This window comes from Mytilus edulis, chromosome 11 (assembly GCF_963676685.1).
Source record: "Mytilus edulis chromosome 11, xbMytEdul2.2, whole genome shotgun sequence".
NCBI classification, from domain to species: domain Eukaryota; kingdom Metazoa; phylum Mollusca; class Bivalvia; order Mytilida; family Mytilidae; genus Mytilus; species Mytilus edulis.
Genome location: NC_092354.1, coordinates 10,343,663 through 10,369,695, shown reverse-complemented (window position 1 = coordinate 10,369,695; position 26,033 = coordinate 10,343,663). Strand labels below are relative to the sequence as shown.

Genomic DNA, 26,033 nt, shown 5'->3' with positions numbered 1-26,033 from the left:
GTATTTAAATTAACTTTATTAACTAAAGTTTATAAATTCACAATTATTAATTAACAACAAACTTCCAAAGTGTTTATTTCTGTATTACTGATTAGTAAACAGGAGCTACACATTTATAACGACAGCCTTGTTTGCAACATTTCTTATTCCCTCGGCAGGATGAATCGTTTCTACAGCTTCGTCGCACATAACATCTTGACTTTGGGTATCTGTCTTTTGGACATTTGTCTGGTTTTGGCTTCTTTTCTACAAAATGAAGGACATTATTAAGTCATAAATAAACGTGTTGTCGTGCTTACCGTACTCGGACTCGTTTTTAAACAAGAAGAAAGTGTCGTATAAATCCCGAAATATCACACGTTATAATTGGTCACTGTTAAGCACATGACTATATTATAAGTGATTCAGTAGTTTTGGAGAAATACGTAACGAAAAAATTGACAAATACATCATTTTGTACCTAGATTTTTTCGGTATCACCAGCCCAGTAGTCAGCACCTTTTGTGCTTACATGAATTGTCATTGATATGGTTATATTTATAAATTAACTGTTTACAAAATTTTGAACTTTTGAAATACTAAGGCTTTTCTACCTCAGGCATAGATTACCTTAGCTGAATTTGGCAAAACGTTTAGGAGTTTTGGTCCTCAATGCTCTTCAACTTCTTACTTTATTTACTTTTTGGAATCGGGCGTCACTGATGAGTCTTTTGTAGACAAAACGCGCGTCTGGCGTATATACAAATTTTAGTCTTGGTATCTATTGGTTTATTAACAATCATATGTGTACTCGGTAGCTCATAATAATTGATATGAGGAGATAAAAATTACCCTAGATACCAGGATTATGATTTTGTAATCCAGACGCGCGTTCCGTCTACACAAGACTCATTCAAGCAGCGCGAATAACATAAGTTAAAAGGCCAAATAAATGAAATTTTGAATTCCAAGATGACATACCGTACAGCGGGTTTTGTTCACTTATTTTCGCGGATTGAACAAAATCACCAAATTGAGATCCGCCAATTCAAAAGTGAACATGTAAAGGTATTGATAAATATTTTGAATCCGCAATAATAATAACAGCTAAAATATTTCGTACACCTTTTATAATGAAAATCGAGATATTTTACACCCGCTGTACGGTATTTGATAAAAGGTAATGACAGAGATTGTAGCCATATAACATTTGTATAAGATAACCTGCTCGCGTTAAAATTTAAAGTTAAAACCAATATAATTACCATCAGGACAGCATGCAAAATATTCATCAGCTGGTCCTCCTAGACAACTGTATCCAGCTGGACACTTGTTGGAGCCGACAACCATTCCACAGGAAAGTGATGGATGAGGATCGCCAAATTTACAGGCTATAATTGGACAAAATATCATTGAAATTGTTGGATGGTGATCATCTAATTTACAGGTTATAAATATAAAATTTAGCAGGATAGGTATGTTTGTATATACTGGTAGATTATTTTGTTATAAGGAGCACCTCCAGTGAGCTGCGAGGGTATAGTGGATCCGTGTTCACCCCTGTTTGTATTGAATGAGTTGGTGTGTCACAAACATCAACCTTCACATAGATAATTTTCACGCCAACACAAAGGGAATTTTATTACACTGGGAAGTCTGTTAATATTTTTGGCTCAAAGTTTGTACAGTTATTACATTGAATTTTACTGCTTATCATTTACAATTTCATTATTTTGAAACTTTGATCATTACAATAACAAAGCTGCGATGGTGACTGAGACGCAATAGCTTTGTAACACTTAAGACGTGAGTTCTAACATTCGAACACTGATCATATGATTTGTGCTAGACTCTGATCTGAAATATCATTGAATGACGCTCGAATGTCATTGGATGACGCCTGGGTTATGACGCCTGGGTTATGACGCCTGGGTTATGAATAATCTCCCAATTGATACGATATTCCCGTGCTTGCATTTCCTATCATGATTTTCTTGATAGAGGTTTGCTGCTCACAAGGAAGCTATTAAACCAAGAGTTCCAAATGGTGAAGTTGAAATCATCCCTTCGTAAATTTTACGGACGCCATCACGAGTTGGTTGACCGTTATGGAATAACCGTTTCACAAATGATATCGGATATGTTCCTTACGTCGTAACTACAATCCCCTTCCCTTTCATGAATATGACCTACCGAATTAGACTATTTACCGGACTTGTAATCACTTAAGCAACACGACGGGTGCCACATGTGGAGCAGGATCTGCTTACCCTTCCGGAGCACCTGAGATCACCCCTAGTTTTTGGTGGGGTTCGTGTTGTTTATTCTTTAGTTTTCTATGTTGTATCGTGTGTACTATTGTTTTTCTGTTTGTCTTTTTTATTTTTAGCCATGGCGTTGTCAGTTTGTTTTAGATTTATGAGTTTGACTGTCCCTTTGGTATCTTTCGTCCCTCTTTTATGAAATAGCTTAGGTCACTGAAAGGGCCATAAACCCCAATCAGAAACGACAATAGTATTTTTTTTACAATCGGTACTCTTAAGAGAGTAAAAACACAAGTGCCACGTTAGAGTTTTGTGAAGACCGCGTCTCTAGCCTCAAAATTTGTAAGTTTCTTTTAGACATCTTTTAGCAACATTGCTCTAGTTTGATTACAAATATCCTTTTAAACCACTTTGAGCTGAGAGATTTGGATAAAGAAAAGGAACAGCTTTCTGTGGTTTGTTCATTGTTGGAAGACGCACGGTAACTTATAGTTGATAATTTCTATATCATTTGGTTTCTGTTGGAGAGTTGATGCATTGGCAATCACGTGTTCTTATTTTTATATCTATGGAAACCCTGTTTAATATTTATTTGTATATCTATGGGAACTTTGGTTATCATTAACATGATTAAGGTACTTACGGATTTTACAGCAGACTGAGTTCTTACAGTAGGTTCCCGATGGGCACGGTTTGCTGTCAAACGGTCCAAGTTTACATTTGCCTTGAGGGCTTCCTTTTTCACAGGCTATAAAAATTGTAAATGTGCAATATAAGGATTTCGAGTTGATCTAAATTTTAAAATTTTAAAAAACAATAGAAGTCCGTTGTTATGCTTCGAGAAATTATTAATATTTATTTGCTAATATTTTCATATATTTTTCTAAAAAAATAAATACACAATAATATGTTACTTATTCACTAAACCTTGCTATTTTCAAAGACATATTACTTTATCCCATTCCATCCTTTCTGTCCAGCGTTTAAAATACAGTCAAGTCTAAGTAGTGATTTTTTGGTACATTTTTTAATAAAAAAAGTAGTCGAACTACTGTATCAACGTTAACACAGTGGCATTTCGTATCGATGGTCCTTTTTCACTTCCTCACGACACTTTACCTCCTTCCACCCAAATTGTGTTGTTTTCATGACTTTTGTATGTGTGTAATGTATTGTGTGTGTGCATTGTATTTTGTTTTTAAGTCGATTTGAAAAGCTCACTAGAGCTTGTGTTTATGTAGTTTATTGAATATCGACTCTAAATAAAACTTTGAATCTTGAATCTTGAATCTTGAATCCAGAAATAAAAACCGACCACCACTAGAAAGCAAAACAATGCTGAATGTAGCGTGAAATATTAATCAATCAGTATTTCTTCTTCTTTTAAGACTTTTGGCTGCATTACAAATAGACGATAATAACTTACAACCATAATTAATGTCAGGCCAATTGCCCAGTGTGTGTTGTTATTTTATTCAGTGGCGAATCCAAATTTCAATAAGGTAAGAGGGGGAGCGAAGGGGTCTACTGACTGATAAAAGGTGGTTCGTTCAAATCATGCTTCAGTATTTCCATAAACAATCAACTTTTTTTTAACAAAGAGGAAGGGGAGGGTAGGTGGTTCTGCCTATTTGGCTTCCTAATAAATCTGCATCTGTTATCAACTACAGCTAGAGAGAGACGGAACTAACTCACCTTGTAGACATTGACATGTCTGACATCCGTTGGCGTCATGTTTATACCCGTATGGACATGGTCGACTGCACTTTATTGGGTTACATACTGAAACAAACAAAAATAATTGATAAAATGTACACTTTCTAGATATTTATATATATATTTATAAGACAGTAATGAATAATATTATGTTCTAAATATCAACCAGTTTCAGAGTTTTCTTGAACAATATGGCAAGCTAGCTGCCAAAAGTTTTTCCAAGTACTTAACGTTGGAAAGATTGAAAACAGAACGACAATTTAAAAAATTGAAACAACACGTTTAATAATTCTAAGCGCTTTGCTGGATTTACCTTCATCAGGAACACTCAAAGCCAAATATTTGAAATCCGAAGATGTATAAGTACCGAAACCGTTGAAGAGCTATATGACAAAAATACCTAAAATAAATAGCCAAACTCATCTAAAGTCAATTTTGCCTGAGGAAGTTGTAACGTTAGTTTTTTAAATAATTTCAAAATTTATAAACGGACAAAGTTTGTTAAATCATGTCAGTACCGAAGTACTGACTACTGAGCTGATGATAGAAAAAAGATAACATATACCTCTTGGCGTTTCTACGAATATGTTAGTGTTATGTTTATGGACTAGAATAAAAAATAAATAACGGTACCATAAGTGCATATCGACATACATGTTTTTCAGTGATGATCGAGGCAAAACTACTGTAAACCAACTTATTGTTGCGAGCGATTTATTTTTTGCGACTGTTAAAAATATAAATCATCGCGAATATGTATAATTTGGATCTTTCCTTATCCAACTGCTTAATCCAAGTTAATTAGAAAATTGCATTATAATGCATGTTTTGTTGATAGTTTTTTTAACAAGGTAGATAAACAATAAGTAGATGTGGTATGATTGCAAATGAAACAAACTTATAACTAAAGACCAAATCAATTTACAACTGTAGCATGTATAGGACGTAGTATGGTCTTCAACAATGAGCAAACCAATACCGATAGTCAGATATGAATGTCCCAAAAATGTGAAACAATTCAAACAATTCAAACTGGAAAACTAACGACCTAACTAAGAAAACAAAATACTGACCTCTCAGGAATTTTTTTACGGAAAGTCCCTAATCGAATGGCATTATAAAAAACACAAAACCATCACACGAATGGATAACACCTGCCATATTCCTGACTTGGTAACACCTTTTCTCGTTGATTATACTTATTTTGTAGCAAGCTAAACCGTTACCCGTAGCTTGTATGGCAATTTTTTAAACGTAAAATATTGAGAACGATATATGAACAAAAGAAAAAGAACAAACTTGGTAAAAATGAATTGAATAGAAGTACAGTAGTCAATTTATGGTGTTATAATCTTAATCATTATAAAACAAACAAATGTGTAACAAAGCCACACAAAAAGACATACAGAAAAAGCAATTGCACAAAAACGAAAGATAAGGCTACAAAAATTTACCATAGTACAATAACACAATGATGGGATGTATAAGTACAGAGCCACGTCGCATAGATATTACAAATATATACACAGCACAAGTAAAACAAAATACATTAAGAACATACCATAAGGACAGCATACTCCCGGGTCACCATGTGGAGGTGAGTTACATTGATATCGAGCCGGACAGTTTTGTCCACCTGTGCCACACTTGACTGATGACAATGGTTTAACATTACCTGCACATCCTAGAAAAAAGAAGATAAATGTGAAAGCAAAATAAAAAAACATATCGAACTTCAAGATTATTTCAAAACAGAAAGTCCATTATCAATCATATCAATGGTAAAATCATTTGGTTTGTTGAATGTTATCATTTTCCGTATGTCGAACATTTCATAAATGAATATCATAAACATTACCAAATGTTATCATTTTCCGTATGTCGAACATTTCATAAATGAATATCATAAACATTACCAAATGGACATGATTTAACAATATAATTTTATCTCTAATACTATCTTGATATAGTAATGTATGTCTCATTCAAAAACTACAACAGAATATTATTACCTGTTTTGCAATTACAAGTAGCACAGTTGTTTACATCATAAACATTACCAAATGGACAGTACACTAAACAAACAGGTGGACATCTAGGTTCTGTAAAAAGTGCAATTGAATTAATACTGCTAACAGATTAGTGCATTGACTAATTATATATTCTTACAAAGAACTGAATCCTTCTTTTTGCAAATTTACTTGTGTGTAAAAACATTGACCGGAGTGCATTCAGTATTAAAACTGTCATGAGACAGCTCGTGTCTAACTTTAATCGAAATGAAAATCCTTAAGGAAGTACCTAACACTACAGGGAGATAACTCTGTAAAATCAGCTTAACGTTTTTATTACGTTGCGTTGTTAAGGGAATATTAAGCTCCTCGATGATCAAAATTAGTGTTTGTCAAACTGCTATATAACCAGTGTAATTTTTCTGATAAAACGGTTGGTTCAAATTTATTAAAATTTTTTATATATTTGTTAAAGTATTTAAAAAACACAGCACAGATACCATAATTGTCAGATAAGCGCTTCATCTACATTTTATCGTTTGGTTTGTGTTGCTTAGTGTGTAGTTTCCTGTGTTGCGTCTTGTGTACTATTGTTTGTCTGTTTGTATTTAAAATATTTGAGCCATGGCGTTGTCACTTTATTTTTGATCTACGAATTTGACTGCCTCTCTAGTATCTCTCGTTCCTCTTCTACAAAAGACCCATCAAACACGGCGATTTGGTTTGATTGCTGACTAGACGACAGTGTCATTTTGTATTCATGTTGTGAGTTATCAAGTATACTTTAACCCTGTATCAAGAAAACATCTTTCATAGTTTTTCGTATATTTTACTTACTACATCTGCATGTTTGACAACCATTTACGTCAATCACAAAACCGTAAGGACATGGTTCACTGCATTTAACCAGGGGACATTCTAAAAAGGTATGCTAATTGTTAGATTCAAATGAACATTTGAAATTAATAATGAATGTAAAATATACTAGCACTATGAACTATCAGTAATTACATACTGTTTGTTGTAAATATTGGCCTTGTACAGATCATAAACGTTTCGTCCTTCACATGTTTTTGTAATAATATTTGTTTCTTTTTTTAAAGTTTTACCGTGTATACTTATTACTTCCTATTTTATTACGGTATTCAACTTTAAAATAATTTTCACTGTTTGCACTGAATATGTTAATGTTGTACGCAGCAGTACTGGACAATATTTTAAATGATGAGGATGATGATGATGATTTTTGAATATGACGTTTTTAACCGATCAACAAATGTTGAAAGAATTTTAAAATATTACCAAGAATACATCAGATTCTACAACAGCAAATAAAAACACTGTTTATCATACCGTAAGGACAGCATACTCCATTGCCGCCTGCTGGAGGCGTCTTGCATTGATATCGAGCGGGACATCTTTGTTGACCGGAACCGCAGCTGACTGATGTTAATGGATTAACATTACCCTTACATCCTAAAATCAATAAAAAAAAATTGAAAGAGAGACGAACTATACCAGCATGGACATTCAAACAATGAATATGCATAAGTAGATTACGGCATGTCTAAAAAATAAATAGAGCGGAAGAAAAACAACATTACACAAAACATAGCGAAGAAAACTTTAGACTGCTGAACAATTTGGGCGATCTCAGCTGTTTTGGAAGGGTAAACACATCATGCTCTATATGTGGCACCTGTCGTGGTACTATGAGTTTCCAATGAATAAAACCGTTGATTGAAAATCCATACAAAAAGCTGTTACATTGGTTTGACTTCGATTTCTATATTTGTATGTTTTTTTTATTATGAAAAAAAAAAAAAAAAAAAAAAAAAAAAACTACTCCAACGCAAATTCAAGAAGATTAAATCTAATATCAACGTAATTAGTGGAAAGACAGGAACAAGTGGATCTAAATCTTATATATTCCTCAATTTTTCAGGGAAAGTGCGAATGGAAAACGTGACGGAAGAGGAAGTAAGCAATCGTGAAAGTAATATATTATGTACTGATTTTGAATGAAGAAAAAAACTAACAACTGTTAGGACAAAGTTCACTATACAAATAGGAACGCAAGGAACGAAAAGTATCCAGTTATAATTTTATGAACATGATGAAATAAAACATATATAATCAGGCAAAATTTCTGGTATATCATATCACATTTTCAATCTATACAGCATAACATCATTACCTGTTTTACATTTACAAATAGGGCAGTTGTTTTCATCCAGAACATTTCCGAAGGGACAAAATATAAGACAAACTGGTCCGCATTTTGGTTCTGAAAAAAGTGTAGAAGTATTACCATTTATCATGTTTATAACACTATTTTAAAAGACTTTTTTTACATATTAAAATATTTTTTCAGCAGATGCTAGGTTTAAAGCAAATGTCAATATTTGTTGTCAAGAATCAAATGACCAGTACTATGATTAATTGTGCGTGCCTAAAACTAGTATCATACAATGCAGTTAGTCAATTTGCCCTTAATTGACTAAAAATAGTTCTTCATAACATAAGTAAGAGACATGAACAACATGGTAGATCGATTATTCAAACCTCATTGCCGGGGGTGAAAAACACAATTTCTTATATCAAATGCAACTTAACTTAACTTAACTTTACTTTCAATTTCAATAAAGCAACTGAAACACATTCTTGAGTCAAGTGAAAGAATTAAATACTTAGCCCGCCCCTCCTTCTGTTTGGTTATATTCAAACCTATATTAGACTATATAAAAAGAATATTCTTTCGTATAGGACTCATTCTGTTAACAGATTGAATTAACTCATCTTTTACAGATACTTGTGCCTTTTAGACTTTGACAAAAAAAAATCACAAATTCGTTATTTTTTAGAGTTTCTAGCATCGGTATTTCGACGCATCTTGCACGTTTTTTCTTATCGTTCTTTTTAAAGTTTGCATATAGTACGTTTTCAAAAGATTCCGTGCATTGCTTTCACACAAAAACTCTGTTCTAAACCAGTACTACCAATTTGCCTAGATTCATACTTTGTTTCATATTAAACAAGTCACGTGACTTTTCAAGAGATACCGCGTGACCAAGGAATATTTTCTTTTAAATCAAATTTCTGGAAACTTCAGTCAATTTTCTGTCCGATGAGTCGAAGTCGGCCTTTTATGTGCTTTAGTTAACTGTACAATTAAATATAATTGGACAGCATTTATTCGGGTATAAAAATTAAGAATTACTTAAATGTTAAAGAATATAATTATAATAAAGAAGATGTGGTCTGATTACCAATGAGAAAACTCTACACAAGAGACCAAAATGACATAGAAAATAACAACTATAGAATAGAATATCTTTTATTTCCATAAGAGGTACCCTTAAGGGGCATAAAAAATATGTCACTGTACGGCCTTCAACTATGAGCAAAGCCCATACCGCGTAGAAGACCCCAAAATGACAATTTTAAACAATTCAAAGGATCATCTCGATAAAACTAACGGCCTGATATATATACAAAAAATGAAAAAAAAGCAAATATGTAACACATGGACACAAACAAACGAAACCACTGAATTACAGGCTCCTGTCTTGGGACAGGCACACACCTACAGAATGTGGAGGGGTTAAACATGTTAGCGGGATTACAACCCCCTCCTAACCTGGGACAGTGGTATAACAGTAAAATTACCTTTTTTACAACAAATAGCATATCTGTCAGTTGGGTGAATTTTGCAGAAATAATCTTCTGGACAATCTTTGCGATTTGGACCACGCCCACAGAAATAGTTTGCCAGAGGTTGTCCTATTTTACACGATGGCACATCATCTAAAAGTAGAAAAAGTTAACATAAAAACCAATATTAACATATAATATATTTGTCATTTTAGGATTTTTTTAATCGCTGACTATGCGATATTGGTTTTATACATTGTTGAAGGTCGTACGGTGACCTATAGTTGGTTATTTCTGTGTCATTTGATCTCTTATGGAAAGTTATCTCATTGACAAACATTTCAATTCTTCTTTTCACATTTTGATATGAATCGAAAATCAAGATTCATTTTCATTCTTTGTTGAAAGTAGATGTACGTAATAATCATCTAACGTTCCTATCGGCAATTTGGTGAATATGTCATTTTTTACTTAACAAGTTTGAAAAAGTCTTGTGTCGTTTACAAAAGTCAAAAAGAGAGGCCAAAGTTTCTACAGGGTCATTCCCTGTTTATGTATTAAACATAAAAAAGATGTGATAGAATGCCAATAAGACAATATTCCACAAGAGACCAAAATGGCACAGAAATTAACACTTATAGGTCACCGTACGGTCTTCAACAATGAGCAAAGCCCATACCGCCTAGTTATTCAGCTATAAAAGGCCCCGAAATAAACGTCAGTTTATAAGAACCTCGGTGAATGTAACATGTGTTTTACAGTAATTAAGACACTGTTTAACATACCATGATATGGACAGCATACTCCCTTGCCGCCTGCTGGAGGTGTAATGCATTGATAGGTTCCGGGACATCTTGCCTGACCAGGACCACAACTGACTGATAATGGTTTAACATTACCAATACAACCTAAAATAAATAAAAAAATGTGAAAGAGAGGCGAAGGCGACAGATACTGGAGGTGTAATGCATTGATAGGTACCGGGACATCTTCATATACCATCACCACAGCTGACTGATGATGGTTTAACCCTTACAACCTAAAAAGGAAAACAGAAAGTAAAACATACTAATTTCTTACGAATCAATTATACAGTATTCAATTGATATCACACAGGGGGCGAAAGAAACAAAAGTGACAGTCAAACTCATAGATCGAAAATAAAACTGTCAATGCAATGGCTAAAAATGAAAATGACAAACACACAAAAAACAGTACATATGACACAACACAGATTCGGTTTATGAAAGATTTAGGCACTGTACTTGCAAAAGTCTTTTATGGACGGGTTAACAAATTTCCCGTTTACTTATATATATCTGAAAGCAAATAGATATCGCAATACTGAAATGTACAAAGCTATAATTCGATGCATTTAGAAACGTATAATAAGGTAAAATGTATATCACATTTAATAACCGAACGTCATTACCTGTTTTGCATGCACAAGTTGGACAGTTGTTTGCATCCATTACATTACCGAAGGGACAGAATATTTTACAAACAGGTGGACATCGAGGTTCTGTAAAATACGTCAATTTATTAACATTCATAACATTATTTTGATAAGCCTTTTTTATATGTTTGCGATTTCTTTTTTTTTTTAGAAGAAAATAAATAAGAATTTCAAAACTTTACGAGATAGAAAAGTACTATTACATACGGATTCTCTAAAACGATAGTTTGGATAAGAAGGAACGCAGGTGTCTCTCGAAACATGTACTGATGATGGCAGAAAAATGATCTGAGAATGTAAACAACATTCGTATCTTAAATATAAAGAATAGCTAAGTAAGGTTTATTAGATGTGTAAGATTTGTATAGATAATGTGGTAAGAAGAATTCGGCCCTTTTGACCCCTTGCAGTCCCCAAGTGTATCATCAGTTCAGTAGTTAGTGATTCGGTACTGTAATGATTTATAACAAACTCTTCTAAAATAATGTGTTTATAAATTTTGAAATAATACAGAAACGAACGTTCCAACCGCAACAGGGAAAGTAGATCTTTACGGATATTGGTTATTTAAATATCCTTTTTGTCCTATAGCTGGACAATTGTTTTGGTTATAATTCATCCTTGACCTTCAAATTATTGGGCTTTGAGCGTCCCTCATGAAGGTAAATCAAAAGAAAGCGCCACGGACTTTTAACGTTTATAAATTATAATTTTTTTATCTGATATTAACAGAATCCTTTATTGTTTGTATATTTTACTTACTACAAGTACATGTTTGACAGCCATTAGCATCAATTACATAACCATATGGACAGGATTTGCACTTATAAACAGGGCATTCTGAAAGATAAATGCATATTTTTAGAAATATCTTAAAGTATTCAAGAATGTAATAAACATTATGAGTTTGGCCTTGCACAAATCATGATGACAGATGTTTTATTTTGTTTTATTTTGTTTTGTTTTTTTTGTTTCTAAATGTTCTTTGTTTATTAACAAGTCGGGATTTACATTAACAATCGCGAATATGAGTCAGTCATTAACATCTTATAAAAATTGTCCAATTATAGATTTTGAGTGTAGTATGAAGAATTAAGGTTTCAATTCCTTCAGGCAAAGTTGACCTTAGATGGATTTTGTATCTATTTTCTATGGTCCTTTTTATCTTCAAATGTTTCGGTTCCTATACTTCCAAGGTTTCCAAATATTGGTCTTTGCGCGGTTTTTTTTAACAGTGAATCCAAAGAAGCGCATCGGACACATTTCACATGTCGGTTATAGTTAAGCACAACCAGCAGACAATATAAGCTTAGGGATAACATACCATATGGACAACAAACTCCTACACCATTCTCAGCTATTTTACACTGGTATTTAGAGGGGCATCTTGGCTTGTCTGAACTACACCTTACTGACGGTAAAGGATTTGCATTATTCCTACATCCTGGAAAATTATATTAAACATATTCAAAACTTAAATTGCAGTCCCTTTGTTCTTTCCATTTAAATATGTTGAAAATATAGAGTACACAAACTGTTCGAAAATTCAAAACGTACAAAAACGTACTAGAGTGTACAAAGACACTTCCAGTGGCGTAAAAATAACACCAAACATCGGAATACACTGTTAAAAACGGTAAAAAGATAACCATAATCATTAAAGAGTAATTAAACAAGAGTTGGTTAGAGTGATTTAATGCTGGCGTACTTAATTATAATCCTGTACCTTTGATAACAATAAAGATGCTTTACAGTACTACAAATCGTTTGTAGGATTTTTTAAACTTCCAGTGAAAGTGTACATTGCTTCAGTAACCTCTGGTAAAATAACTTTTATCCCTTTTGTTGATCACTATAAACATGGAGAATGAATAAAAAAAACATGCCATGCTACTGTTGATTCGTTATTTTTCGTTGGATACCAAATTCGTGGATTACATTCAATGATTAAAAAAAACTTAAGGAATGTATGCAGACTTTGCAAAAACCACGCAATTAAAAATCCACGAATATAAACATTTTCCTCAAACCACAAAAAATTGTACCCACGACAAAAGATGAATTAACAGTATTTTGTTTTATTTGTTTTTACCTGTTTTGCATTTACATATTGGACAGCCGTTCACTATCACATTGCCAAACGCACAAAATATTTCACATAATGGTGGACACTTCGGTCCTGAAATGAAAAATAGTTATAGAAAAGCTAATCGAAAAATTCAAAAAGAGAAAAATAATGTTGAGCACTTCGGTCCTGAAATGAAAATATTTATAGAATAGCTAATCGAAAAATTCAAAAAGAGAAAAATAATGGTGGGCACTTCGGTCCTGAAATGAAAATATTTATAGAATAGCTAATCGAAAAATTCAAAAAGAGGAAAATAATGGTGGGCACTTCGGTCCTGAAATGAAAAAATAATAGAATAACTAGTCGAAGAATTCAAATAGGGAAAAATATTAAACATGTAACCGAACAACACATTATTCGAGAATGCGCGTAGCGGATGAGTAAATTATCAGTCTTTTTTGGTCACGAGCTGAATATTTTTTTTATATCTTAATTCTTTGGTTAGTTATTCTTTATATTACATTGGCAAATAGCTTTTTTATGAAATTAAAGTAGTCAATGTAAGGAACTATATCTTTGTCTACGCAACAATAACTTGTTTTGATACGACATCAACGAGAACATCTTGACAACACCTATTGCTATACAGTTCGAAACCATGTCGTAGAAAATGATTATTACACAATCCACGTTTCCTTTTTTTTATAACTGCAGCTGCAGTTTTGCTTTGTTTTCTATAAAAACTATATACACCAGAACAATATATTTGCAAAAAAACGGAAACAGTGAGTAAACTTAAAACATATTATCAGGTTATACATGTTCTAAACAAACGAATTGAAAAAACACCGCTTTTCTCTGCTACGAAGGTAACAATTTAAGTTTACTAAATGTTTTCACATGCAACAGATAAGGGGCTCAATTGCCAAATGGTCTAAGGTAGTCAACTGTTTGATCACTGGCCTGTCAGCACTGATGTGGTGAGTTTGAAATCCGCACAGGGCGGATTATTCCACTGCAATCTTAATTGACTAGAATTGTCAGTTTTCCTACCAACTGGTTTGTTCTCTGTGGCTTCCTCCATCAATAAAAACTGACCTCCCCGAAATAGCAAATATATGATGAAATTGGAATTTAACGTTAATCCATAAATCATCAATCATGAATTCATAGTAGTATACAGCTGGTCATAAATCGATTTTACAAATCCTGGTCATAAAACCAAAACTGAAGGAAACAGTTCAACTATACGAGGGAAAAAAACTCCGAACAACAGAAGCAATGCACTGCAAACAAAGTCTAAACGCCAACATACATAAAAACGGACTATTTGATAATATATTCCTCACTTGGTACATGACATTTTAGGAATGGTGAGTTGATAGTGATTTTATATGAAAAATTTGATCTGCATAGCTGAATACCACATCTAAATTATTTCTATGTACAATTGTAACTTTTAATTAAACATATTCTAAAAATTACAAATTACAGTAATTTGAATAATTCACAAATGCTTGCACATAACATTTACATACCGTAATATGTGCTAGGATTAACACAACGTTTGAAACATCCTTGTGGACAACATTTTTGTTTTCCAGGACAGCTTCCATCATTAGTACATTGTCCCGGTATAACAACTGCAGGACAGATAAGACCAGGTTTGCTGGGTGGACATTTTCCTGGTTTGGTCACAGGCTCTTTATTAAAAAAAGATAATTTTAATTGATACTATTTTATGTATTTTTTTTTAAAGTCTCCTTTTTTCTATGTTACAAAAGCAAACTCTACGAAAAACAAACAAGTTACACATTAACAAACGACAACTACTGAATTACGGGCTCCTGACTTTGGATAGGCACATACATACAGAGCGTGACTGGGTTAATTATGTTAGCAGGATCCAAACCCTCCACCTAACCTGGGAAGGTGGTGAAACAATACAACATAAGAACAACCTATACAAATCAGTTGAAAAACGCTCAACTCATCAGATGGATACACAATGATATACATCTAAAAGGAACACATGGTGGACTTGGATGTGTATGCATACACCCTAACAACTCATCAGATGGATACACAATGATATACATCTAGGAATAACACATGGTGGACTTGGATGTGTATGCCCAACAATTCATAATATGGATACACAATCATATACATCTAAGAATAACACATAGTGGACTTAGATGTGTATGCATACACCCTAACAACTCATCAGATGGATACACAATAATGTACATCTAAGAATTACACATGGTGGACTTGGATGTGTATGCCCAACAACTCATCAGATGGATACACAATGATATACATCTAAGAAGAACACATGGTGGACTTGGATGTATATGCATACACCCTAACAACTCATCAAATGAATACTATGACTGTTATTGATTTCTATATGATGCTAAATTTTCTAAAATGCTTTAGTTTAATTTTTTTTAGATGTTTATTGTTTAATAGAACACATAAATACATTCCATTACATACACCAATAATGTATTCCTGAATTCTGACTTGAATCTGTCAATAGTACACGGATGCGTACTTTCATTTTTATTTTTTATTGTTAGTGGACTGTGAAATCAGGGTCAGAACTCTAATTTGGCATCAAAAAATGAGAAAAATCGTTTCACAGGGAACATGTGTTCTACGTTTCAAATTGATTGGACTTAAATTTTACCAAAGACTGTCTTGACACTGCGCCTGACAGACAAAGAGGCTGAATGACGATCGGACAAAAGAACGTATGAACTGGTGAAAAGACCGGAAAATACAATGCCCATATGTGGGACAAAAAAAAGAGATAAAAGAGTCAAACGGCCTATATACTCTGTTTAAATATCAAACAACTAATTAAGGTATAAATAGATCTAAAGACTGAGCAATATGAAAACCTCCAAAAACTTAATGTGATGTCAGGTGCTCCGAAAAAAAATAATAAACACCTTATTTACTTACTTTCTCTATCTATACATTTATCTTGGCATTCCGAGAGTAATTTAAAATTGTTCGCGTTTCCTTGGCATCCCCCGTAGGTAAACTTCTCACATTTGTGTGTAATGAGATTGAAGTAATATCTTGGGAAACTTCCTCTACATGGTCCGGGTAGTTTTGGTAAGCGACAATCTAAAACATATCAATAAATAATTTAATTTTGAATGTAACACGTCAGCTGATTGGCTGACGTCGCTTTGTTTATCACAGGGACGTCTCCAATGTTTTTTCATGATTTACTCTAGTTTTCATTAGAATTAGGAATTAAATTATAAGCAATGACTGTAGTAATTTTTCTGCCTGTTCGAAACAACATAAAAAATGTGTTTCACACTTTAAAATAACCCTCAACGCGGGTTATTCAGTGTGCACTACATTTTTTATGCTTTTCCTTCATAGACAGTGAAAAAATGTTACAGTAAAAAGTAAAATCACAAAAATACCGAACTCAGAGGAAAATAAAATCGGAAAGTCCCTAATCGCATGGCAAAATCAAATGACAAAACACATAAAAAACGAATGGACAATAATTGTGTAATCTTCAAAGACAGAAAAAATCATAAACTTTACAATTTCAATGTTGTTTTGGTAAATGAAAATCTAAAGAATATAACTGATAGTCTGATAGTTAATATTTCAATAATAGAACATGTCATCAACTGAAAAAGTTTCAGGTTGTTTTAGTGAGAGACAATTTCAATAATATTTAAGGAATGACTGTAATATAATTTCTGTCTATGAAGAAATAACATAAAAAATTTGGTGCACACTGAATAACGCGCGTAGTGAGTTATTCAACAGTGTGCACCACATTTTTTATGTTATTTCGAATAGACAGAAAAAATATTACAGTCATTTCTTATAATTTAATTCTAAATTCCAGTTTTAACCGTAGAAAACTATGAAAAAACGTTGATGACGTCACGGTCACATGACTAAATTATGTCTATGGGCTGATAACAAAATAACGTCAGCCAATCAGAAGACGCGTTACATCCAAAATTAAATTATAAATCATTGTTAAATCCTTCAAGATAAACCATATCATTTACATACAAAATTAGCTTAAGGTCCAACAGATCTCAGCAACATAAAAATGCCTGAAAAATATACATATTTCAGGATCACAACCTCTCGCATTAGCGAAACGGTACAAGGACATGATTCAGGACAAGCATTGAAAATAATCAAAGAATGAACGAACAGCACATTTTTCAGTAATTTGCGTAGCGTAAGGATTTAACATTATTTTTCTGTCACGAGTTTATTATTTTCGATATTTGAATTCTTTTATTATTGATTCTTTTTATTACATTGATAATTGACTTTTAAACGAAATGAAAGTAGAAAATGCAGGGAACTTTATCTTTTTCTACGCATTCACAATTTCCTTAGATACGACGTCATCGAGAAACAACTTCTTGCTATTGTTGTATCATGTCATAGGAGTTTAATGTAAAATTATCGTTATTTAAGGATGTTTGGTACTCTGTTTAAGAATAACAAGCTTTTTAAAAGACTGTTATGAATTGATAATATATAAATAATGAAACGAAAATAGCAAAATAAACTTAGGGGTCCGTGTGCTTGTTTTCTAGATATATTCCATTGAAAATTTGGCGAAAAATAATTCTCTCTAGACTTTTCTTTCAAAAATGATGAAAAAATAACAAGGATTTTATAAGATTTTCAAATATGACATTTCAAACTATATTTAATAAAACAATAAGAAGAAAAGTAGGGGTTAATGAGCAAATTTTTTTAATGGCACTATATGGATAAAACCAGAGGATTCCGAATATTTGGCAAAAATTCAAAAACATGAGGGGCAAACTTCCTTAAATGATACATTTATTGCATTGATGACTGTAGGAGATCCATGGTGGAAGAGGTTCGAATATACACAGTCTTCGCGTGGACGTTTTTAACCAATCATATTCCTAGAAATGTATAGGAGGTAAGATAATAAATGATACCTTTGTTGCATGGAATGACTGTAGGAGTCCCGACACATTTCACACCATCAACATAGAATATTTTTGGTTTACCATCCGAGCAGAGCCATGGTGGAAGAGGTTCGAATATTGGACAAGGATCTAAAAAATATAAGTAAGAGACACATTACGACTGTTGCATCATTTTCATAAAATAAAGACGTTTATCGAAACGACGTGAGTTTTATTTTCATTATCGAATCTATCATACATACGTTCAAATGTATATAGAACTTGAGTAAATGTATATAACAAAAATCTCAAAATTGATAACAGTTTACGACAAAAGAGATAATTTCAGTTTCCCAATTGTCAACCTTTAATTTCTACATGCCAACATTCGAGCAACGCCTGTATTCATTTTTAACAGTTTTTTCTCACAGTTTATACGATATTCAAGGATGAAAACATTTAAGAATAAGTAATTAGAAGACACACATCTAGACCATTAGTTTTGTTAATAGATAAAGGGAGATATGGTAGGAGTGGCAATGAGACAACTCTACATCAAATTCACACCTTATTAAAGTAATGTGTATGTAACAAAAGACTATGTTCACTTACCTTGTCTACATTTACATATCTCACAGCCATTCTCGTCTTTTTGAAATCCTAATCCACATTTTATTGTAGGACATACAATCTTGGGGCATACTAAAAAAGAAATTCAAGTATGAAATAACATAGTTTAAACAGCATTACTTTTAATGAATGCATTATCACACGTTCACGAAGTTCAAAGCCGTACAATTCAGTTGTAATGTTGAGTCTGTTGTAAATTATGATTTATTTGTTTAATTCGTAAATTGAACTTGTGAAATTCGATCGAAACTTGAACATTAAAGATTATTGGATGTAAAAAAAATATTTTCGGTAGGAAACAGGAAAATATTCACTTAGTTTCTTCTTTCGACCGGTAGTAAATCCCTTATCAAAGTGTTACTTTTGTTTGTTTGTTGGGAATGTGTTAGTATGATGTCATGCCAGGACAGAATGTAGACACTAAATCCAATGCCACGCTCATTGCAACAAATCGTTGAGGGATCTAAAATGTATAATTAGCTTGAAATAAAACTCATTTGTTGGTCCCTATCTTATATATCCTAATTTTCAAAAGGCCTTCTGGTCGACCCCTTCTCATCTTCTTATGTTGAATTTTAGTATAAACGTAAATAGTTATCAAAGGTACCATGATTATAATTTAGTACGCCAGACGCGCGTTTCGTCTACACAAGACTCATCAGTGACGCTCATATCAAAATATTATAAAGCCAAACAAGTACAAAGTTGAAGAGCATTGAGGATCAAAATTTCCAAAAGGTTGTGCCAAATACGGCTAAGGTAATCTATGCCTGGTAATAAGAAAATCCTTAGTAAATTTTCAAAAAAATTCAAAGTTTTGTAAACTGGAAATTTATTAAAAGCGTTTTTATTTTATTATTGAATAAATCATTGGTATAAGGAGTACAATAATGAATATAATGGAAAGATATGTCTGCATAACGAATATTCTGTGTTTATTAGTTCTTTTTAAGTTTTATTGTAGAAAATATTTGACATACCGTGGCCTTTGCACGATGTTCCACAGGAAGGATTGAAGCAACACTTTTGACCTGGAAGTATAATAATAGATGTTAGAAAAATTGAGAAATATGGTTGCTTATTATTAACATGGTTTTGAATACAATGTGATTATTGTGGATTTACAAATTACAAATTATACTATGCAAGGCCATTTTTATTTCCATTATCAGTACTACAAATAATTAATAAAAGAGAGACGAAAGATACCAAAGGCACAGTCAAACTCATAAATCGATATTAAACTGAAAACGCCATGGCTAAAAATGAAAAAGACAAACAGACAAACAATAATACACATGACACAACATAGAAAACTAAAGAATAAACAACACGAACCCCACAAAAAACTAGGGGTGATCTCATGTCCTCCGGAAGGGTAAGCTGTGGGTCGAAATGATACCCATAACAACAGTTACTGCCTAGTTAAGTGTTCGGTTGTAGTTAAAAAACCAGGAATGATTTAAATTGAAAGACTGCAAAAGCAGAGAAAACTGTGCACCTAATAATCATCATGACTTTAACAGATGAAAATACGTTTACAGGCTAAAAAAAGAGATACCAGAAAGTCATTTAAACTCGTAGATCGAATATTAACTGACAACGCCATGGCAAAAAACGAAATAAACGAGCAAGTTCTAGTACACAAAACATAACATAAAAACGAAAAACTGAGCATCACGAACCCTACCAAGAACTGGTGGTGATATCAGGTGCTCCGAAAGGGTAATGAGATATTGCTTGTGGAGCATATGTGTGTTCTGGATCTATATACAACAATACACTGACCTGGTTTACAGCTGCTGGTAATAAGCACACCCACTAACCTCATATTATATATACACGGTCCGCACGTGGTTGTTTATAAACAATGACATTTCCTAAAAATCGTAGAAGGTAAGATAAGCAATACTATACCTGGTTTACACTCTGTATCTGCGTTATACAGCTGCTGGTAATTAGCACACACCCTAACCCCATATTAAATATACACGGTCATCACGTGGTCGTTTATTACCAATACTATTCCCATAAAATCTTTAGGAGGTAAGATAAGCAACAATACACTGACCTAGTTTACACTCTGTATCTGTGTTACACAGCTGCTGATAATAACCACATCCACTAACCCCATATCAAATATACCCGGTCACCACGTGGTGGTTAACAACCAATGATATTCCCTTAAATTCTTTCGGAGGTCAGATAAGCAATACCATACCTGGTTTACACTCTGTATCTGCGTTACATAGTTGCTGGTAACGAACACACACTGGACATTCTGTGCTGGCTTGGGTACCTAAACAAACTGGACATCCTGGACGGTTACCCTATTTGGGATGTAAAACTGATCAATGTATTATAGGAATAAAGATTCTACCTCATAATATACCATGTCTGTAGTATAGCGAAGAATAATACATAGGTAAATGTTAACACAATCAATAGTGCCAATAATTTATCTTCTTTGTTTTGAGCGAATTTTGTGGCATTTAAATTCCCCCTTTTCGTTCATCTTATGACGACTGTTTTATTAACATATGTTACATACTTTTATTGGATCAGTGCAAGCAAAATTTCCACATGGTTTTCTACAACATTTTTGATTTCCTGAAATGTAAAATATAAAAACATGAGCAAATGAAAGGAAATCACATTTATGACATGCAATTCCAAATAATGTCATCGATATCGCTAGCCATCACAGATCACTGGCATACACCGACCAGCAAGCTATAAAGGTCTAATCAAAATAACTAGTGTTAAACCATTCAAACCAGGCAAAACTAACGTTCTAATCTATATTAGAAAAATGCAAACAAGAAACCCTTATGAACCACACTAAACGACAACCACTGAACATCATGTACATGAATATCAAGATTTCCTTATTAACTTTAGCACAACAACACAATGTCGGTTGAAGTTGGTATATTGCTGATAAGAAGGATTTATGATTTCAAAACTGAAACCGTTGTCATAGATTCTATAGATTTCTCAATTGACAGACTAACTACTGGGCTGGTGATAATCTTGGGGAAATAAATCTCCACCAGCAGTGGCAGCGACCCAATTGTTGTATATGAAGTATGTTATAATCCGATAATAGATAAAGAAAGATGTGGTATGAGGTATCAAGTCACAATTTATAAGAATAAACCAATATAGGTCAATGAACTGTCTTTAAAACGAAGCCTTGGATAACATCGAACAACAAGCTATAAAGGGTCCTCAAAATTACTAGTGTAAAACAATTCAAACGGGAAAACCAATCTTTATATAAAAACGAGAAACGAGAGAGACTTATGAAACACAGCAACAAACAACAACTTCTGAACATCAAATTTACATTGTATGTCAAAATAAGTTTTATAAGAGCAACAAATCGTTGATGACAAATATTCAAGCATTAACAAATTATTTTTCTTTGTGTATTTCCATAAAGAGTTACTTACAAATGGTTCTTAACAAATGGTTAAAAAAATAATGGCAACAGTAGTATAACGATGTTCGAAATTCAAAAATCGATTAAGAAAAAAACAAATCCGGATTACAAACTAAAACTGAGGGAAACACATCAAATATAAGAGGAGAACTACGACACAACAGAAACACAACACTAAAATAGAACACACACAAAAAAGAACTATAATATAACAAGGCCATTTTCCCGACTTGGTACAGGCCATTTTAAAAATGGTGGGTTGAACCTGGTTTTGTAGCCAGCCAAACTTCGCACTTTTATAGCAACGTTAAAAAACATTATAAATAAAAGGAAACAAAGTATACTTACTACTTTTGCAGTCTGTGTCAAATTTACAGTTGGAGACCACAAGACTACGTGTACAAATTTCTGGTAAGACTTTCGGAACTGCGGGACAAACTCCTTGTCTGGGTTCTGGTGGCTAAAGAGAAAAAAATAATCAGTTAAGTTAATATGTAAAGCAACCAAGTCAGGAATATGACAGTTGTTATCCATTCGTTTGATGTGTTTGAGCTTTTTATTTTGCCATTTAATTGGTAAATTTCCGTTTTGAATTTTCCTCAGAGCTCAGTATTTTTGTGATTATACTTTTTGCAGACAATAGAAAGTACATTTCTGGTAAATCATAACTTACCGTCAAATAATGGAATGTTTGTATCTGTCCTTAGTCAGGAACATGCTGTGCAGTTGTTGTCGTATGTTGTTGTGGTTCATAAGTGTTTCTCGTTTCTTCTTTCTTATACAGATAAGAACGTTGGTTTTGTATGTTTTAATGGTTTAAAACTTGTCTTTTTGTTATTATGATTATTTGATTTCTAAGCGTTTTTACTGCTGTAGAGCCATACAGAAACTGAAAGGGTTTCCTTTTTATATTTTATAGATATTTGCAAAGGAATTTTCAATGTCAAATGTATGCTTAAAAATATGTCATTGTCTATAACATGTATATGCATACAGAAACAATGTATCTTTATAGTGGTTGTACAAATAGTTAGTAAAGAAAACAAAAGAGCACCATACCTAGATAACCTTTTAGAAATGTTGCCGGTTAAATTCAATGAAAAGTACAATAGAAAGATTTAGTTTATGGGATACAAATCAGCTGCAGCAATCTTTTCGTTAATCAAACTTATAATTCAAGCTGACAAGTATTAACTGCCAAGAACAAAAGTCTATGATTCTTATCATACTAAAGGGAATAAAAATAGCGAATTGGATTTTGTTCATCAAATAAAAAAATGTTTGTTGTTTTTCTGTATTTATTATCGTCGACTTTAATGGTGTGTGTTGGGGACTTTAGCAGAGGTATGGACTTTCGCGAAAAAATGTTGAGTACGTTAGCGGTGCTGTTGACTCTAGATGAATTGGGGACTTTAGCAGAGGTATGGACTTTCTCGAAAAATTGTTGAGTACGTTAGCGGTGCTGTTGACTCTAGATGAATTGGGGACTTTAGCAGAGGTATGGACTTTCGCGAAAAATTGTTGAGTACGTTAGCGGTATTGTTGACTCTAGATGAATTGGGGACTTTAGCCGAGCAGAGGTATGGACTTTCGCGAAAAAAATTGTTGAGTACGTTAGCGGTTCTGTTGACTCTAGATGAATTGGGGACTTTAGCAGAGGTATGGGCTTTCGTGAAAAATTGTTGAGTACGTTAGTGGTGTGGTTGACTCAGGATGAATTGGGGACTTTAGCAGAGGTATGGGCTTTCATGAAAAATTGTTGAGTACGTTAGTGGTGTGGTTGACTCAGGATGAATTGGGACTTTAACGGTGCCACAATGCTGTTTAATTTGATAGATCACATCCAACATGTACAAGCGTTCAAATGAAACATATAAATACAGATTTTGGTCATTTCTGCAATTAAGATAATGTATAATTATGAATTCCGTCCTTATTTGTTTGATTATTTCCTTATTACTTAAAAACAAACATTACTTACGATTGGAGTCACCGTAATGCATTCTTTTCCACATTTTTGTGGACAACATACTTTGCCTGAAAAATAATGAAAAAACATATTCTCTAACTATTGCGTTTCTACACTCTGTTATGTCGGTCGTGTAGTTACGTTCGCATTTATCATGAAAAAAAATAATCTTAGATTAAACGTAAATTGTATGTTAATACGTTTATGTACATACAAATATCCATCACAAAATGATGAATCAATTTATGTCGAATTTAAATGCATAAATTTAAAAGTGATTCAGAGAGTTAGGTTTGTCCGTGTTCCTCAGGTTGCTCTACAAGTGATTCAGCCGTACTGACGTCATTCGATTTCAACTTTTACTATGATCGGTCTTTAAGGGAGCTACCATTTGATTTTATTTTAGGGGGGGGGGGGGGGGGGGGGCTAGGATGAAAAATTTTGTCCTGCATTCTTTTTTTAGTTGTAATCTCTGTCCTGCCTTTTTATTTTTCACTCTATTCGGTCCTTTCTTTTTTTTTATTAGTTTATCCTGACTTTTTTTTACATAAATTGTCATCCTGCCTTTTTTTTGCAAAGTGTCTCATCCTGCCTTTTTCTTTTACTCAAAACTCCTGTCCTGCCTATTTTTTCAAATTTCATCCTAGCCTCCCCCCCCCCCCCCCCCCCCCCCCCCCATAAAAATCAAATGGTAGCTCCCTAAATGATTACAGGAAAGTGCTTCCAACATACTAAATTTCTAAGTGTTTTTTTTTCTTCATTGTTTTATAAACTCTTGCACAACCTGTGTGCCTTGAAACTTTCTTTTTATGATTCTATTCGGGTTTTAGCGTGTTGACCGAACACTGCAATGAACGTTTATGTAAATAAAACTAGAGAATTTCAAATATCTGACAAAAACACGAGATTATACTTCAGTTCTGGACTTCTCGGAGAATTATTGATGGTATTAAAAATGATAAAACTTTAATTGTCAATGGACATTGTTATGCCCAACCTACGATAGTATTTTGTTTTCTGGTCTGTCCGTCCGTCCATCCGTCCGTTCATGCGTCTTTGAGTCCGTTCGTCTCGCTTCAGGTTAAAGTTTTTGGTCAATGTAGTTTTTGATGAAGCTGAAGTCCAATCAACTTGAAACTTAGTACACATGTTTCCTATGGTGAGATCTTTCTATTTTTAATGCCAAATTAGATTTTTACCCAATTTTAAGGTCCATTGAACATGGACAATAATAGTGTGAGTGGGGCATCCGTGTACTTTGGACACATTCTTCTTTCTAATGTTGTATTTTATTTGCAATGTTTTGTTGTCTATCGCTTTATTTTTTTAGGACTCGATATTTATGAAAACGCATTTATCTGATTATTTTTAACAGTTGTATAAATAGATAAGACTGGCTCCAAATATAACTGAATATTATTAGTTATATAGTGTGCTAGTGACCTAATGCGATTAATTATACTACTTCTAACCGTGACGATGTATTGAAATAGGCCCCGCCTATTTACCTAATATGGAACCCTACTCACCTAAAATTGAATATACACGGTCTACACGCGGCTACTTTTAACCAATCATATTACTAGAAACGTATATGAGGTAAAATAATGTAAGATACTTACCACCATTACAGTTGGAATCTGTCTGACATTCATCATTTTTTATGTAACTACTACATCTGTCTCTTGGGTTCAATAAAGGGCATCGTGGATAGCTTGTTGTCTGTGAATAATAAAAAGGAGATAGAATTAATGCTCATATTGAAAATTCAGATACATAAATACAACAGTCTCAGAGAACATGCGTATTACAACCGATGAAAAAGATTCTTATTTTGGTGATCATAAAAGTGTATTATACAAAAACATTTCATTAATTGAAATTC

The 26,033-nt window shown here is 33.2% G+C and overlaps 1 protein-coding gene across 1 annotated transcript; it reads right to left on the bottom strand.

Annotated features, from left to right (window-relative positions):
• LOC139495098 (uncharacterized protein ZC84.1-like) lies at positions 1–25,798 on the bottom strand (the record flags this gene model as incomplete). The annotated part of the gene is given in 25 exon segments (XM_071283250.1): positions 1–246; positions 1,245–1,370; positions 2,887–2,991; positions 3,939–4,025; positions 5,521–5,643; positions 5,972–6,061; positions 6,809–6,889; positions 7,325–7,447; positions 8,169–8,258; positions 9,641–9,778; positions 10,411–10,533; positions 11,058–11,147; positions 11,844–11,921; positions 12,406–12,525; positions 13,174–13,260; positions 14,688–14,852; positions 16,123–16,290; positions 18,135–18,254; positions 18,717–18,806; positions 19,715–19,765; positions 20,956–21,064; positions 21,286–21,344; positions 22,528–22,639; positions 24,161–24,216; positions 25,771–25,798. Coding segments are annotated over 25 exon segments (2,574 nt in total), but the record flags the coding sequence as incomplete, so codon positions are not given.
• Positions 25,799–26,033: the final 235 nt, after the last annotated feature.